This window comes from Narcine bancroftii, chromosome 2, assembly GCF_036971445.1.
Source record: "Narcine bancroftii isolate sNarBan1 chromosome 2, sNarBan1.hap1, whole genome shotgun sequence".
NCBI classification, from domain to species: Eukaryota; Metazoa; Chordata; class Chondrichthyes; order Torpediniformes; family Narcinidae; genus Narcine; species Narcine bancroftii.
In genome coordinates, this window is record NC_091470.1 from 178,794,253 (window position 1) to 178,809,019 (window position 14,767).

The 14,767-nt window shown below is 45.1% G+C and overlaps 1 protein-coding gene across 5 annotated transcripts in view; it reads left to right on the forward strand.

Annotated features, from left to right (window-relative positions):
- Window positions 1–14,767, forward strand: part of LOC138754668 (zinc-binding protein A33-like) — a 53,374-nt gene that overhangs the window by 8,222 nt on the left and 30,385 nt on the right. For 2 of the 5 annotated variants that reach the window (XM_069919283.1, XM_069919285.1), the window contains exons 3-11: window positions 700–723; window positions 2,683–2,706; window positions 6,443–6,469; window positions 8,456–8,482; window positions 9,992–10,027; window positions 12,181–12,198; window positions 12,341–12,367; window positions 13,628–13,654; window positions 14,346–14,369. In XM_069919283.1, the coding sequence (XP_069775384.1) occupies window positions 700–723; window positions 2,683–2,706; window positions 6,443–6,469; window positions 8,456–8,482; window positions 9,992–10,027; window positions 12,181–12,198; window positions 12,341–12,367; window positions 13,628–13,654; window positions 14,346–14,369 (234 nt within the window). Of the gene's footprint in view, window positions 1–699; window positions 724–2,682; window positions 2,707–4,782; window positions 4,880–6,442; window positions 6,470–8,455; window positions 8,483–9,991; window positions 10,028–12,180; window positions 12,199–12,340; window positions 12,368–13,627; window positions 13,655–14,345; window positions 14,370–14,767 lie in introns of all 5 variants that reach the window. The other 3 variants (XM_069919289.1, XM_069919284.1, XM_069919286.1) reach the window with 3 other exon arrangements.

Sequence of the window (14,767 nt, forward strand, 5' to 3'; positions counted from 1 at the left end):
CGACATGATCGGGAAGCCTTCGGTGCCCCCAGTACCTTCTTGAATCCTGGCTCCACGAGTCTCTCAACCCCAAGGCGCTGACCGCCTGCAACCTGAGTGGGCTCCCTCGTTGGTCCGCTGCCGTGGTTGCCATCCTGTAGTGCCGTATGCTCTGCTTCTCCTCGGGGTGGGGGGGGGGAGTGTTCTCCCTGTTCCTGGTGCCCTGCTCCCCTACAACTGCTCAAGGCCGCTGCCGGGCACAGGCGCTGTCAACTTTGGCCCACACATCCGCGGTTGAAGATCGTTTGAAGCCTGTACAGGTCCAAGACTAGGCGGTTGGACCTTGTGGAGCACGTCTGTGTCTCCCCTCCCCGCGACAACACCACGGTCAGTGCTGCTGTTACAGCAGTTCCAGCAACACACCGCCAGTTTTTATCCATGAAATCACGTGCCTGGTTCCATCAGGCAGTGGGGAAGAAATTCCACACGAGGTAAATGTAAATGATCTACTTTAGATCTGGAGATTCATTTTAAACTGGAGAGTATCATGCAAAGATAAATTATGTTGATGACCAAGAAAACAGATCCCAAGTGACAGAACGGAGGTGAATGCATTTGTCAGGCATGAAGCATGATCTCATAATCAGTGAAATAGGTGCACTGCAGTCGAGTCCCACTGGGCCAGATTAAAGATTGGAATCTTCATTTATTCCCCCACAGAAGACTCACTTCGCTTCGTGTTGGGTAAAGTATCCAATCAGTATCTGCCACAAGTGTCCACCAAACGCACGCGATGCTTCTTTCATTCCATAAGACATAGAAGCAGAAATAGGACATTTGGCCCTGCCATTCATTATGAGCTGATCCATTCTCCCACTCAGTCCCACTGCCCGGCCTTCTCCCCATCACCTTTGATGCCCCGGCTAATCAAGGACCCATCGATCCCTGCCTTAAATACACCCAATGGCCCGGCCTCCACAACTGCCTGCGGCAACAAATTCCACAGATTCACTGCCCACCGACTGAAGAAATTCCTCCGCATCTCTGTTCTAAGCTGACACCCTTCAATCCTCTTGTCCTGGACTCTCCCACGGTGGGAAAACAGCCTTTCTACATCTACTCTGTCCACACCTTTCAACGTTCAAAATGTTTCAATGAGTTCCCCCTCATTCTCCTAAATTCCAACGAGTCCAGGCCAAGAGCTGTCAAACGCTCCTCGTACGATAACCCTTTCATTGCCGGGAAACATCCTTGTGAACCTGCTTTGAACCCTCCCCAACGTCAGCACATCCTTCCTTAACCCTTTGGACTCTGGACATTGTTAACCTTTCATAATATACACTCCAGACTGGGTCCGTCAGTAAACTACAGTATGAACCAGCTGGTGGTTTGGGTATAAAACCAGGAAAATGGGGACACGGAGTATATGAGCTTGTTGGTAGTCCCTGAAAACAGGGATACAGAGTTCAAAGAATTAAATGAGGAGCCCAGAACTGCTCACAATACTCCGTGAGGCCTTATAAAGCCTCAGCATCACATCCCTGGACTCTTGAAATGAATGCCAGCATCACACCGGAAGACAGTTTTCAATCACATTAGGCAAAGACTGTCTTTACTGATTTCCACGTCGAGAACACGCAAATTTCACAAATGACAGAAAATTATGCAAACATTTAACACGGAACATCTAAAGCAGGAAGAACAAGTTAAAATTTCACGTCATTAAAATTTCAGAAGCCTGGAGCCATGAAATATTTCACCTGTTTTTCTCTCTCTGGGTGTTAGCTGTGCACTTTGTAATAGAATATTTGGGGATGTTTTTGGGAGATACATTGGGAAACATAGGGTAGGTGACATGCATGCACACACTTTAAAGCACATCTTATTTGAAACACTGTGAATATGAAATCTCCAGTATTTCAAATAAGATCTGCTTTAAAGTGTGTGCATGTATGTCATCTACCCTATGTTTCCCAATGTATCTCCCAAAAATGTCCCCAAATATTCTCTTACAACTTCCAACACAGTTGGACATTAGATTTTGTCGTGAACAAGCCACGAAATTCGTTGTTTTGCGGCAGTGTCACAGATAATGGCGCTGATTGTTGGTGAGTCATGCAACACGGAAGGATGGAATGCGCTGGAAGTGGGCTGGTGGAATTCAGACCCTCTGGATACAGCAGTTCATATCTGGGATGGATGGTCAAACAGGTGCAAGGCAGGAACCTGAAGATGATCCCCCAGCGGCACAAAGATGGCTTCTCCACCCACCCACCCCCCCACCACCTGAATCCCGAATGAGCAATGAACCCCAGACACAGCCTCACTTTTCGTGCACTATTTTTAGTATTGTTGTAAGGTGGTTAATCCGAATGTTTGCACTGTGACGCTGCCGCAAAACAACGAATTTCATGATTGTTCACGACAAAATCTAACGTCCAGCTGTGTGGGATGTGCACAGCTAACACCCGGAGTGAGAAAGACTGGTGAAATACTTCAGGGCTTCGGACTTGTGAAATTCTAATGATGTGAAATTTTCACTCATTCTTCCTGCTTTAGATGTTCCACGCTAAATATTTGCAGAATTTTCTGTCATTTGTGAAATTTGTGTGCTCTTGACGTGGCAGTTTGCACAATAAGACAAATTGATAACCTGCCGGGAGGTATTATCCATTTTTAATAACCTATTATCTTCCTAATTAGTCCAGAAGATTGTTAGAGTTACAGGTAAATTAGTATTTTGTACCTTTCCCTATTTTGCGATGACTGTTATATTCTTGTCTATGAGATTTCAGAGTTCAGATTTACTGTCAGAGTACATTCATGACATCACATACAACCCTGAGATCCTTTCCCTGTGGGCCAGGTAGAATTACCACTTATTAGCAAAAATAAACTGTACACAGCATACACATGTAAACATATAAAGAAATGTAAACAAACTGACTGTGCAATACAGAGGGAACAAAACTCAATAAAGTCCGAGTCCTTAACTGAGTCCCTGATTGAGTTTGTAGTTGAGGAGTCAGATGGTGGAGGGGGAGCAGCTGTTCCTGAACCTGGTGGTCTCCCATCTTCCCCCCCACCCCAACCAACATGCTCTACCAGGATCATTGTCTGAAGAGGGAGCACAAGATCATTCTACCCCCACACACAGCATCTTTCAGCTGCTCCCATCAGCTGAAAAGATCCAGGAGGATCAGAGCCAGCCCCACCAGGCTGTGGAACAGCTTCTCTCCGTGGGCAGTGAGAACGCTGAACGACCAAACACCACTGATCCTCTGAGACTCTTATATTCATGAAACAGTATTTATTTATTTATATATATGAATACTTGTCCTGCGTGTGTATTGTTTGTCTGTGTGTTATGTCTGGTTGTGTGTCTGCGAGTTTTGCACCGAGGACCGGAGAACATTGTTTCGTCGGGTTGAACTTGTACAATTGGATGAGAATAAACGTCTTGAATAACTTACCAGTGGGTTGGGGGGGGGGGGGTGTGGGTGGGGAAAGGCAGCGAACATTCACTTTATCTATGCTCCTCCACTCATGATTTTACAAATCTCAATAGCACTTGACACTCCAGGCAACAACAGGCCAGGCCACCAAATCGCTGCCCACCACTTGAGCTCTCCATTCCCAGGAACATCCTGGTGAATCTCCACTGCCTTCCTTCCATCTGACTGACATCCTTCCAGGTGACTGGAGCAACAGAGAGTGGTCCAAGCTTGACCTCGCTAACTTCGTGTGTTTCTCTGCAAGAGAGGAGGCCTGTTTTAACCTTCTTCAAATGAAAGATTTATTTATCTTCACAAAGAGGCCAATAGATTGCACCGGGCAGGAGCAAAGTAGACAGAAGGAAACCATCATTTCATCACCCCCCCCACCTCCCCTACTCCTGCTGGTTGTGAGCCCCAGGGCAAACCGAGTAAAGCAGAATAAGTGAGATGCCTGAAATCGTTGAATGTGATATTAAATTGTAACTGCGAAGTAGGCAGCGCCTGCATTCGGCAGAAGCCTCGAGGGGTTGAAGACTCCGGGAAAGCAGAGGAATGGGCGCAGGGAGACCATCCCCCTTCACCCCCCCATCAGTTTGAGAAGGAGAAGCAGAGGAGATGACCCATGGACAGTGACCGCAGCGGCGGAGCAGCAAGGGGCTTGTATTGGAGGATTTAAACTATGCTTTTTGCTCCTGCAAGGCAGAGAATTAGTAACCTGCTTGAGACTCAGCAGACATAAGCTAAATTCCACCATGGGGCCCAGAGATGCAGTTATCTGACAAAAAGACATATGTGTTCCAAGAACATTTAATCTTCCTGTTTGTTTTGGTCACAGTCTTTCAGGCAGAGACCTAAGGATGCAAAATAAGCCATTGTATTCAAAGTGATAAGCTAGAAAGTTGTGTTATTCGATAGAAGCCTAGGCATGCTAGCTTGCTCGCTTATATTTCTTTTTGTGCTGGGAATAGGTGCTTGGGTAAGCAGTTTTTGGGTAATATAAGTCATGGTCCCGCTGCTGAAGTTAGAGACTCTCCAAGAGGTGGCAACATCTCTCAGCAAGGAGAAGAACTTCTAGAGTCCAGCCAACGTTCAGGGGAGGTGGAGAAGCTGCTACCGGCGCCCCAACAATCTACTACAAGTGTGTGGTCGTTGCGTCACTTGGGAGGACCAGGGACCAGTCCAGGCGTTGATAAGTATAACTGGGAAGGGCTTGCATATTGTAGTTTGATATCAGCTTTAGAATTTGTAATAAAGATTTGTATAAACTGAAGTGCTCTCGGCGTGTGTGTCTATTTTCTTTTGGTAGCTCAAACACTGTGACCAATCTAAAACGAACAAAGTGAGAGGTACAAGTTTACCCAGGACAGGGGTTTGCAGCTCAGGAGCATGTGGTGATATTGGAGGTGAGAAACCCACGCGGGCCACGGGTGACTGCGGTCAAGGGACTCGCACCGGGCTGCGGGCTGCTGGAGCGTGGTTCGAGACCAGGTGAAGGGGCACCAGGTGTTGGAAACGGGACGCGAGAGGGTGGTGAGGATGTTGGGGGTTTACTGATCATGTCAGAGCTTGGGATCCGAAGCTTGGGTGCCAATCGATTGAACAGGAGTCCATGTGGCCGCGGTGCCTGCAGGAGACGAATCCATGGACACTCACTGACCCTGAGGGGACTCTCTTTCTCTGGCTGTTAGGGGAGCCGGGCAATTTCTGCCGATAGAAAATCTTTGTTGGCCTTAAGGAAATGTCACGTAATATCACATTTGCCATTTTCTCACATAACAATAAAAAGTAATTTTCAATCTCGATCACTGCAAAATGGCCAGATGAGGTGATGAGCACCTTTTCCTCAGGTTATTTTGGACTGTGGTGGGAAGGTCAGTTTTGGGGTATTTAAAATTATGAGGGGATATGCAGAGTGATTGTAGGTCGGCTTTTCCCACTGAGGGTGGGTGAGATACAAACCAGGTTTGAAGGTGAAAAGGGAAATGTTTCTCACAGAGAGCGGTGGGGGCGTGGAACAAGCTGAGGTGGTGAACGGAGGCTCAATTATAACATTGAAGAAGAATTTGGATAGGTACGTAGATGGGAGGAGGATGGTCGGGGTGCAGGTCAGTGGGACGAGGCAGAATAATAGTTGGGTACAGACTAGAAGGACCAAAGGGCCTGTTTTCTGTGCTGAAGTGTTCTGTGGTTCTGGTGGGTTAGGGAGTCGGGAAGATTGGTTCGTTCAGGACGCCTGGAAAAGGGTGGGAGATACAATATGCATCAGGCCTGGGCATTCTAGTGCGGGTTTGACGGTGGCTGGGCATGAAGGGTTTAGATATTCCAGATTTAAAGAAAAGGTGGCACAAAATGTTCAATTATTCCTAGCACAATCGATTATAAAAAGACTTCTGGTTTGTTCATATAAGCTGTGGGTAACAGGTAAGAATGACATTGGTCAGGAGAGGGACTGTTTCGCTGCACATTGAGAATAAACTATAGAAACAAAAGTAGCGGAAACCTGCCAAATGGCGTTAATTCCAGATTTTGCGTTAAAATTCTTCTCTGCAGCCCCATATAAACCCGGCTTTAATGCTACCCAATATTTCAAATATTTTTAAAAATAGATTCCAGACAGGGTGTAAGGTAGCAGTAGATTTGACAGTGGCCACTTCACATGAAATCCAAACCCATTTTCTTGCTTCAAAGTACAGAAACAAAGCCATGGTCGTAAAATTAAGTGAGGGATGTTCTTCCTGTACAAGGATTTTGCGAAGTATTTTTGCAGACAACGTTCAGTCGCCCGATAATTGTAATATTTGAGAATGCAAATAAGAAACATTTCTTCATGTTATGATTTTTAAGCATCTGTGATTAATTTTTTTTCCCCTGAAGATGTCAGATGTATAAAAATATGGGATGGGTGCAGGAGTTCCAGTGCAATCCACACTTTAATCTTCCAGTGTTCATTTTCTTTTCTGTTCCAGAACTGGAGAAGCAACTTAGTATGGCAAGTGAGTAACCATGATGAATGTTTCAGCAAGCGCCAGATCTGGCCCATGTCGCCGGCGCGCCCACCCTCACCCTGTGGACGTTCCGTGACCACAGCCACATTCAGTCCCTCCAAATGTTGCAGGCGGATTGCTCTCTCGGACGTTTTCCCAATGAGGAGGAGTCGCTGTATGACCCGCACATCGTGCTCACCCTCTCAGAGGGTCTTCGCCACCATCAGACAACGAAGATTCTGCTTCCTGAACACTACTGGGTGTATTTTATGGATTTGGGGCTGCTGATCACAAAAATCACCTTAAAATTCACCTACCATTTTTCAGATACAACTTATTTTTGTGATTTCCTGTCCTATTTTAAGTCCACTTAAAACCACGAGGTGCAACATGTCATTGAAAATTCATTTCCTGCATTCGCACTTGGATGCCTTCCCGCTGATCTCGGCGGCGTCAGTGACAAACACACTGGAAGCTTTCACCAGGACATTGCAACCCTGGGAAAGTGGGATCAGGGCATCTGGAATCCACCAGCGCTGGCCGACTATTATTGGTCACTGACAGGAGGGGCATCAGATGCTGAGTACAAATGAAAATGAGCAGCAAAACATTTTTAGGTCGGTTGACCTGATGCAATGTGTCAACATCGTCATGCAATTAAACATTCTAAATTCAATCAAATATAACAGGAAATCACAAAAATAGATTATATCTAAAAACGGTACGTGCTGGGAAAACTTTAAGGTGATTTTCATGATCAGCAGCTCAAATCCATAAAATAAACCCAAAAGTGTTCAGGAAGCAGGATCTTCATGGTCCAGTGTAATCGGATTGGCCTTTAAACAATCAAAGAACAAGTGGGGGGGGGGGGGGGGAACGTAACCTCCGGTTCTGAGTTCATGATGATCTCGAAATTAACTCAAATTGTCTGACAAATGTCATTCAGGATGAGCACGGTGGCACACACCTTAAACGTTACAACTAATTACACCTGAAGTTCATGGAATATAGAAATCTAGTCCAGGCCCTTCAGCCCACAGTGTTGTGCTGACCTGGTTACCTGCTCTAACAACTGCCTGGAATTTCCCTATTGCACAGCCCTCCATTTTACCCAGTTTTGTGTACCTATCTAACAGTCTCTTAAAAGATCCTATTGTCCCAGCCTCCACTGCCATTGCTGGCAGCACATTCCATGCACCCACCCCTCTCTGTGTGAAGAACTTACATCCCACCCCACCATACTTACTCCCACTTTAAAATGATGCCCCCTCGTGTTGGCCATTTCAGCCCTGGGGAAAAAGCCTCTGTCCATGCAAATGATCAATGCCTCCATTATCTCATACACTTCTATTGGGTCACCCCTCGCCCTCCATCACTCTAAGGAGAAAAGACCGAGTTCACTCAACCTCTCCTCATCAGCCACGCTCTCCAATCCCGGCAACATTCTTGTGAATCTCCTCTGCCCCCTTTCCATTGCATCCTCATCCTTCCTGTCGTGAAGTGACCAGAATTGAAACAATTTAAATTACACGTGTAAACATTTTTTTATGTTGGTTCACCATTTGCTTAATTATAATTTTGTACATTGAAGAAAATGGTCAACTATTCCCGAATGGATTTTTGACCATTGGAAACTCACACTTCCTCATGATGTTTAAGGCAACCATTCGGCCCATCAAACCTCTGCTGGTTTTTAGACCAATCCCATCAATTCTGTTCGCTGACAATTCCGGCAACCTTGCGCCTCCCACGCGTATGCCCATTCGTTCCACCTTGAGTTCCGCGATGCCCATCTCAGGTGGGGTCCATTTGGGGCTGCTAGTGAACTTCCCAGCATGTCTCCGAGGGTGTAGGTGGGGTGGAGGGGGGACAGTGGGAGACTGAAGCATCCGGGGGGACCCACACAGTCACAGGAACAATGTGCAAACCATGCACAGAAAATCTACGAGTGCAGAGGGCAGACTAGTAATCCCTGGCTCTGGATTCCAATTTCAGATGCACAGTTAGAAGCCAAGGAAAAGGGTAAGTTTACGAACATGGGTTCGCTGCAGTTTTAAATCTTCCCCTCTCACTTTCAATTCATAGTTTTAAGCTCCTATGGTCTGGAGAAAGGACATAATCTATTGTCCCTCGTGGTTTTATAAACCTCAATGTTCCCATCTCAGCCTCTGACATTCCAAGGGGAAAATTTCTAACCTCCCCTGACAGCTCAAGCCAGCTGTCTGCTTAACAATATATTTTCCTTAACAGAGGAACCAGATCGACCCACAAGAGGAGCTCTACTAAGACCAAGAACTCGCATGTTCACCCCCCTCCACCCCTGGTTTTTCGTTCATTTCTGCACACAGGCATTGGGACATGATTCGGGCATCCCCTCTCTGCCCCCAACCTTTGACAGCAGAGGGTATCCTTGCTTCCCGTACAGAGTCTTGGCACTGGCCTGATGTGAGGAGGACCATTGGATGTCGAGAGACACTACGCACAGCCCAGAGGCGTGTGCGCACGTGTGCAGAAGCGTTCGGACAGTCAGAAAAGACCCAGCAACTGGATCACAAATTCATGCTGGAAATTTGATGCTCAAAGATGTAGGGTAGAGAATGTCCAACAGGTCTCCTAACATCACAGCAGTCAAAATCAAGTCAAGTTTATTGTCATTGTACGAGTGTAACCCGAGGAAAAGCGTTCTTGGATCCTCAGTACAAAACACGCAGACACACATCCAGACATAGCACACAAACAGACAAACAATATACATACAGGACAAGTATTCATACACACATATGCATGCACACACATTTCTATCTTTCTATCTATCTATCTCTGTGTGTGTGTTTGTGTGTGTGCATGTCTGTGATTTGTGTGATTGTGTGTGTGTGTGTGTGTGTGTGTGTGTGTGTGTCTGTGTGTTTTTGTATGTGTTTGAGTGTGTGTGCATGTGTGTGACTGTGTGTGTGTGTGCATGTGTACGTATGTGTGAGAGTTGTTTGTGTGTGTGTGTTGTGTGTGTATGTTAGTGTGCATGAGTGTTGTGTGTGTGTATGTCAGTGTGCGTGTGTGAGTGTTGTGTGTGTGTGAGTGTTGTGTGTGTGTATGTCTGTGTGCGTGTGTGTGTGTATTTCTTTCTACAAATGAGACTCTCGGAGGGTCAGTATGAGCAGTTCCTTTGGTGTTCAGTGTCCTCACTGCCCATGGGAAGAAGCTGTTTTCAGCCTGGTGGGGTTGTGTAATGCGCGTCGAAAGAACCAAAGACTTGTTGATCCAAACCAAGGCTGTTATTAACTAAAAGACTGGAACATATCACAAGTAGGTTGACCAGTCCAGAATGACCTGGTCTGGCTAGGAGCAATCCTTTAAGACCTACCAGTAGGTGTGGCTACACTCTCAGCCAATCACAGTCATCCTACACTACCATCTGTACATAGACATATTGGTGATAGAATCTGTACCATCACATTCATCCTTGGCAGCCTCAGACTGTGAAGTCTGTTATAAATTAACCTGAGGTAACGTTTCTTGTGTTGTGGTTTTCAGAATTACGATCAATGAGCAAAATGCTGCAAGAATCAGGTAACAAGAGAAATAAAGAAAGTGTCGTTGCAGTCGGTCAAGACTCGTCTCCAGAATCAGGAATTATTGTCATGAACAAGTCACGAAATTCGTTGTTTTGCAGCAACGTCACAGAGCGAACATTTACAGTACAAGCCCAATTATCCAAAATGGCTGGTGTTATATATTGTCAGGATAATGTGAACTATTTTATAACTGCGTAAGAATACACCCTTCTCACTGTAGTAACTGTAGTGTATTCTTACGCAGTTACAAAATACTTCACATATTCCTGACTATATAACAGTGGGGACTGGGCCAATGTCAGATAAACGATATTTTCGGAGAACCGGTCATTTTTTTAAAGCAGCGCAGTAGCAACGGTGTTTAAACAACAACAAACAACAAGGAAAAGCTTTTTTAAGCATTAAAATAATGTTTAATTCTCACCAAAGAAAAATTCTGGCTGCAACGCCGATCACCAGCACCTCCCCACTGACACCCCACTTGTGCCGGGAGACTGAGGTCCCCAGTCAGTTCGGCTCCAAAATAGTTTTGGATAAATGAGGATTTTGGAGAATGACAAAGTGAGGCCGTGTCTGGGGTTCATTGTCCGTTCGGGGATCTGATGGCGGGGTGGGGGTGGGGTGGTTGAGGAAGAAGCCATCCTTGTGATGCTGGGTGCTCATCTTCAGACTCCTGTACCTTTTCCCTGATGGTAGCAGAGTGAAGAGGGCATGGTCTAGGTAGTGGGTCCTTGAGAATCAAGGGTGCTTTTTTAAGACCCTGCCTCATGCTGATGTCCTCGATGGAGTGAAGTCTGGTGCCTGTGATGTCACAGATCGAGTTAACAACCCTCTGGAGTTTATTCTTGTCCTGAGAGTTGGCACCTCCAGCCCATTCAGGGATGGAGCCAGCCAGAATGCTCTCCACCTGTAGAAGTTTCTGAGAGTCTTCAGTGACAGACTGAATCTCTTCAAACTCCCCACGGAGTACAGCCGCTGGCGAGCCTTCTCCTTGACTGCATCGACATGGAGGCTGCAGGACAGATCCTCAGAGATGTTGACACTGCTGACACCTCGATGTCACTGGGTCGTGTTCGCCTGGAGTCTTGGAGAAATATTGATGGCCAACCTTCCTTCATAATGGGACACACATTTGTGAAGATAAGAGGTAGGGACCCAATGCTGAAAAGACTAATTTCCACTTAAAACCGAGTCACCAATAATCCCACTGTCCCAAAAGTAGCCTCCCCCTGCCACCAACCACCGGATGTTTGGAGTTAACTGCAGGGGTAGCAGCACTATTTAAAAAAAAAGATCTGCGGGGAAGTCGGAGAGAAATGTAACCAACTGCACGTAATGCACCATTGTGACTTGCTTTTCCAATGAACTCCATGAAAACGCCAACAAGAACAAGAAACAAAGCCTCAGATTTTAAATGCGGCCTTTCCTGCAGGCTTCAAGATGTGTTAAATTGATTTTTTATAAACGACGGGAAGACAATCGCGTCTTTTTGACGGAGGACATCGTTCCAAACAGGAATGGGCTGTGAACACCGGGCGATTGTGTAGAATTCGTAGCAACATTTAAAATGATTAATGGTATCAAACTTATGGACTGGAAGAAAAATCTATTCTCTAAGCTGTCAGCTGAGGTAGTGAATGTGGGCTCAATTTTAATATTTAAGTACAATTTGGATGGGAGAGATATGGACTGGGTGCAGGTCAGTGAGGATAAGCAGGATATATTTTAAAAATTAAATTTATTTTTAATTTAGGCGTACAGCGCAGTAACAGGCCCTTTCAGTTCACGAGCCCCTGCCGCCCAATCACACCCGATCAACCTACAACCCCCCCCACCAAGTTCGTTTCAAAGGGTGGGAGGAAATCGGAGCGTCCTGGGGAAAAACCCATGCAGACATGGTGAGATCGTACAAACTCCTCACAGACAGCGCGGGATTCGAACCCCCGTCCCGATCACTGGAGCTGTAACAGCATGGCACCAACTGTGCTAATTCAGTGCAATCTGTCATGCCCAATAATTCCACGGTTCTATTTGGCCTGTTAGAAGCTTATTCCAACCCCCCTCTGTTGCCAACCCCTCCGTCTATTCCACCTCGTCCCTCGCTGAAAACAATCAAACAGCGTTGTTTGTGTTTATTTTTAATGCCAGATCGAACGAGAGCGAAAGGTAAAGGCGAAAGCAATTTTGATGCGAGTTACCTTCCATGTAAATAATGAGGATCAGCGGAGTGCTTTTACATTTTGTTTTCTGTTTAAGATGCCGACCCGAGCAGTGGTCACGTAACTCTCCACACTTGTTTCATATTCAGGGTTAGATGAGAATTGTCAAAGCGACGGTGAGTAAAACCTTGCTGTATAAACATGGATGATGGGGGTTCCTGCTTCTCGTTGGAGACAACCCTTTGATTGAACATACAGAATGGTACAGGCCCTTCAACCCACAATGTTGTGCCAAACCAAAAAAAAAATCTTCAACCTTCCCTTCCTCTATTTTTCTTTAACCACATGCCTGTCCAAACGTCTCTTCAATGCTCCGGTCCCAGCCTCCACCATCACCCTGTCAAGGCATTCCAGCCCCCCCACAACTCTCTGTTTATAAAATGTACCCCCGACGTCTCCCCTAAACTTCCCTCCATTCACTTTGTACATTTCCCCTGGTGTTTGCTATGCCTGTCCTGGGAAATTATATCTAACTTGTAGACATCTATCAAGTCTCCTCTCATCCTTCTTCGCTCCAAAGAGAAAAGTCCTAGCCCTGCCTCATAAGAGATGTTCTCCAGTCTAGGCAACATCCTGGTGAATCTCCTCTGCCCCCTCTCCTTAGCTTCCACTCCTTCCTGTAATGAGGTGACCAGAACCGAACACAATTCTCTAAGTGTGGTCTCATCAGAGATTTGTAGAGTTGCAACATCACCTCTTGACTTCTGAACTTAATTCCCCTATTAATGACCACCAAAGCTCTGCCTATATTCCTTTCCTGTATGACCCTATCCTGAAGATATCAAGACCACCAAAGGTCTGTCTGCACTATTGAAAATACCACATTTTGCATTATCCATCCATCCATCTCTCTCTCTCTGTCTATCTCTCTATCTTTCTTTATTTATATCTATCTCTCCATTGATCTGTCTATCTCTACCCATTTGGGTCTCAGAATAAAGTTTCTACAGATCATCCCATATCCTATTTTAAAGAGAAATGAACAGGTTCTCGTGGAAACCGGTGCTTTAATTACTTTGCTTTTGCAATTTAGTATCAGAGTTTAATGGCGAATTTGCACGTTAACATAATTGTTGTTGGAATATTGTCTATTTGTGGAAATACCGATAACTCTGGTGAATAAAGAAACAGTTTATGACACTTTGGGACAAGACCCCCCCCCCCCCAAATGTGCACACATGCACACTCACCCACACATCTACACACACACATACATCCACACCAACACTCACACACACGCAGACACACAGATAAGCACAGACACACACACAGACACTCACGCACGCACACACACACACACACACACACACAATTAAAACATTTTAATCACCTTTATATAATGGAAGGGTACTGGTGTTTGTTCTGTCCTGTTTCAGAGATGGAAGTGCTTCGAGTAAAGCTGGGTAATGCCTTCATTTTATTACTAAATGTGCAAATTTTGTTTGCTGGATATTGAAACTATTTACTGCAAAATTCAATGCTGAGCCCCTCGCCCCTGTGTTGCGGTGACATGCATTGAATCATTATGAGGCCTCTTCTTAAGCACATTTTGATCTCTTTACAATTGTGCAAGAAAGTACAAATCGGCATGCAAACCTGGGGTTTGATCCTTGATAAAAGACTGTCAACAACCTTAAAATAAACACTGGTTAAATGAGCCAACACAATTGTGCAGTTGGGCAAAATTAGACCCCGAGTAAACCCCACAAATATGAATTTGTCAGTCTTGTTTTGACTTGTCCACGGATCACTGAATATTCATGAGCATTTATCACATTCTGCTACAACAGTGATATGCACGTTCACCCTTAGATAACCTTTAACAGAATAGAAAACATTTCAATCATATTTTACGGCCATCCACCCTGCACATGCTCTAAAACCATTGATCGTGATATCATGGAATTGGTTGTTAGTCCTTATTTTGCAGAAGGCCTTGCGATTGCAGAGGAAACATGGTACAGATTTGATTAATCTGCTACAGAGGTGAAGACATGTAAATAATTACCAGATCAGGTGTTTCGACAAAGGTGCGCACTATCAAACTTAGATCAATGTACTCTGACCCAATTCCTTTCTGATTTGGTTTACCAGTGGAAACGATTGCGGAACTCCAAGGTAAAGTACACACAATGATGTGGAATTTATTGTTTCGAAAGATGCATTGAAAAGTGACAATCTGGTAGATTGTTGTGAAACGCTTCTATCAACGTTCAGCATCTGAAGTCCATGCTGTTTTTTTCCTATTTTATTTAAGAATTTTAAATCCATATCCATTATACATATTCAATAAAAGTTACTAGAAAGAAAATACATACATGCACACACACACACACGTCGATACACACACACACATATATATATATATATATATATATATATAAACCCCCATCCCTCCTTCCCTTCCCCCACCACCCACCCACCCTCCCCCAAAATATATCAAAGGAAGGGAGAAAAGAAAAGAAAGAGTTGGGATAATGTCAAAAGAAATATAAAGTCTCAATACTAAAAACAAT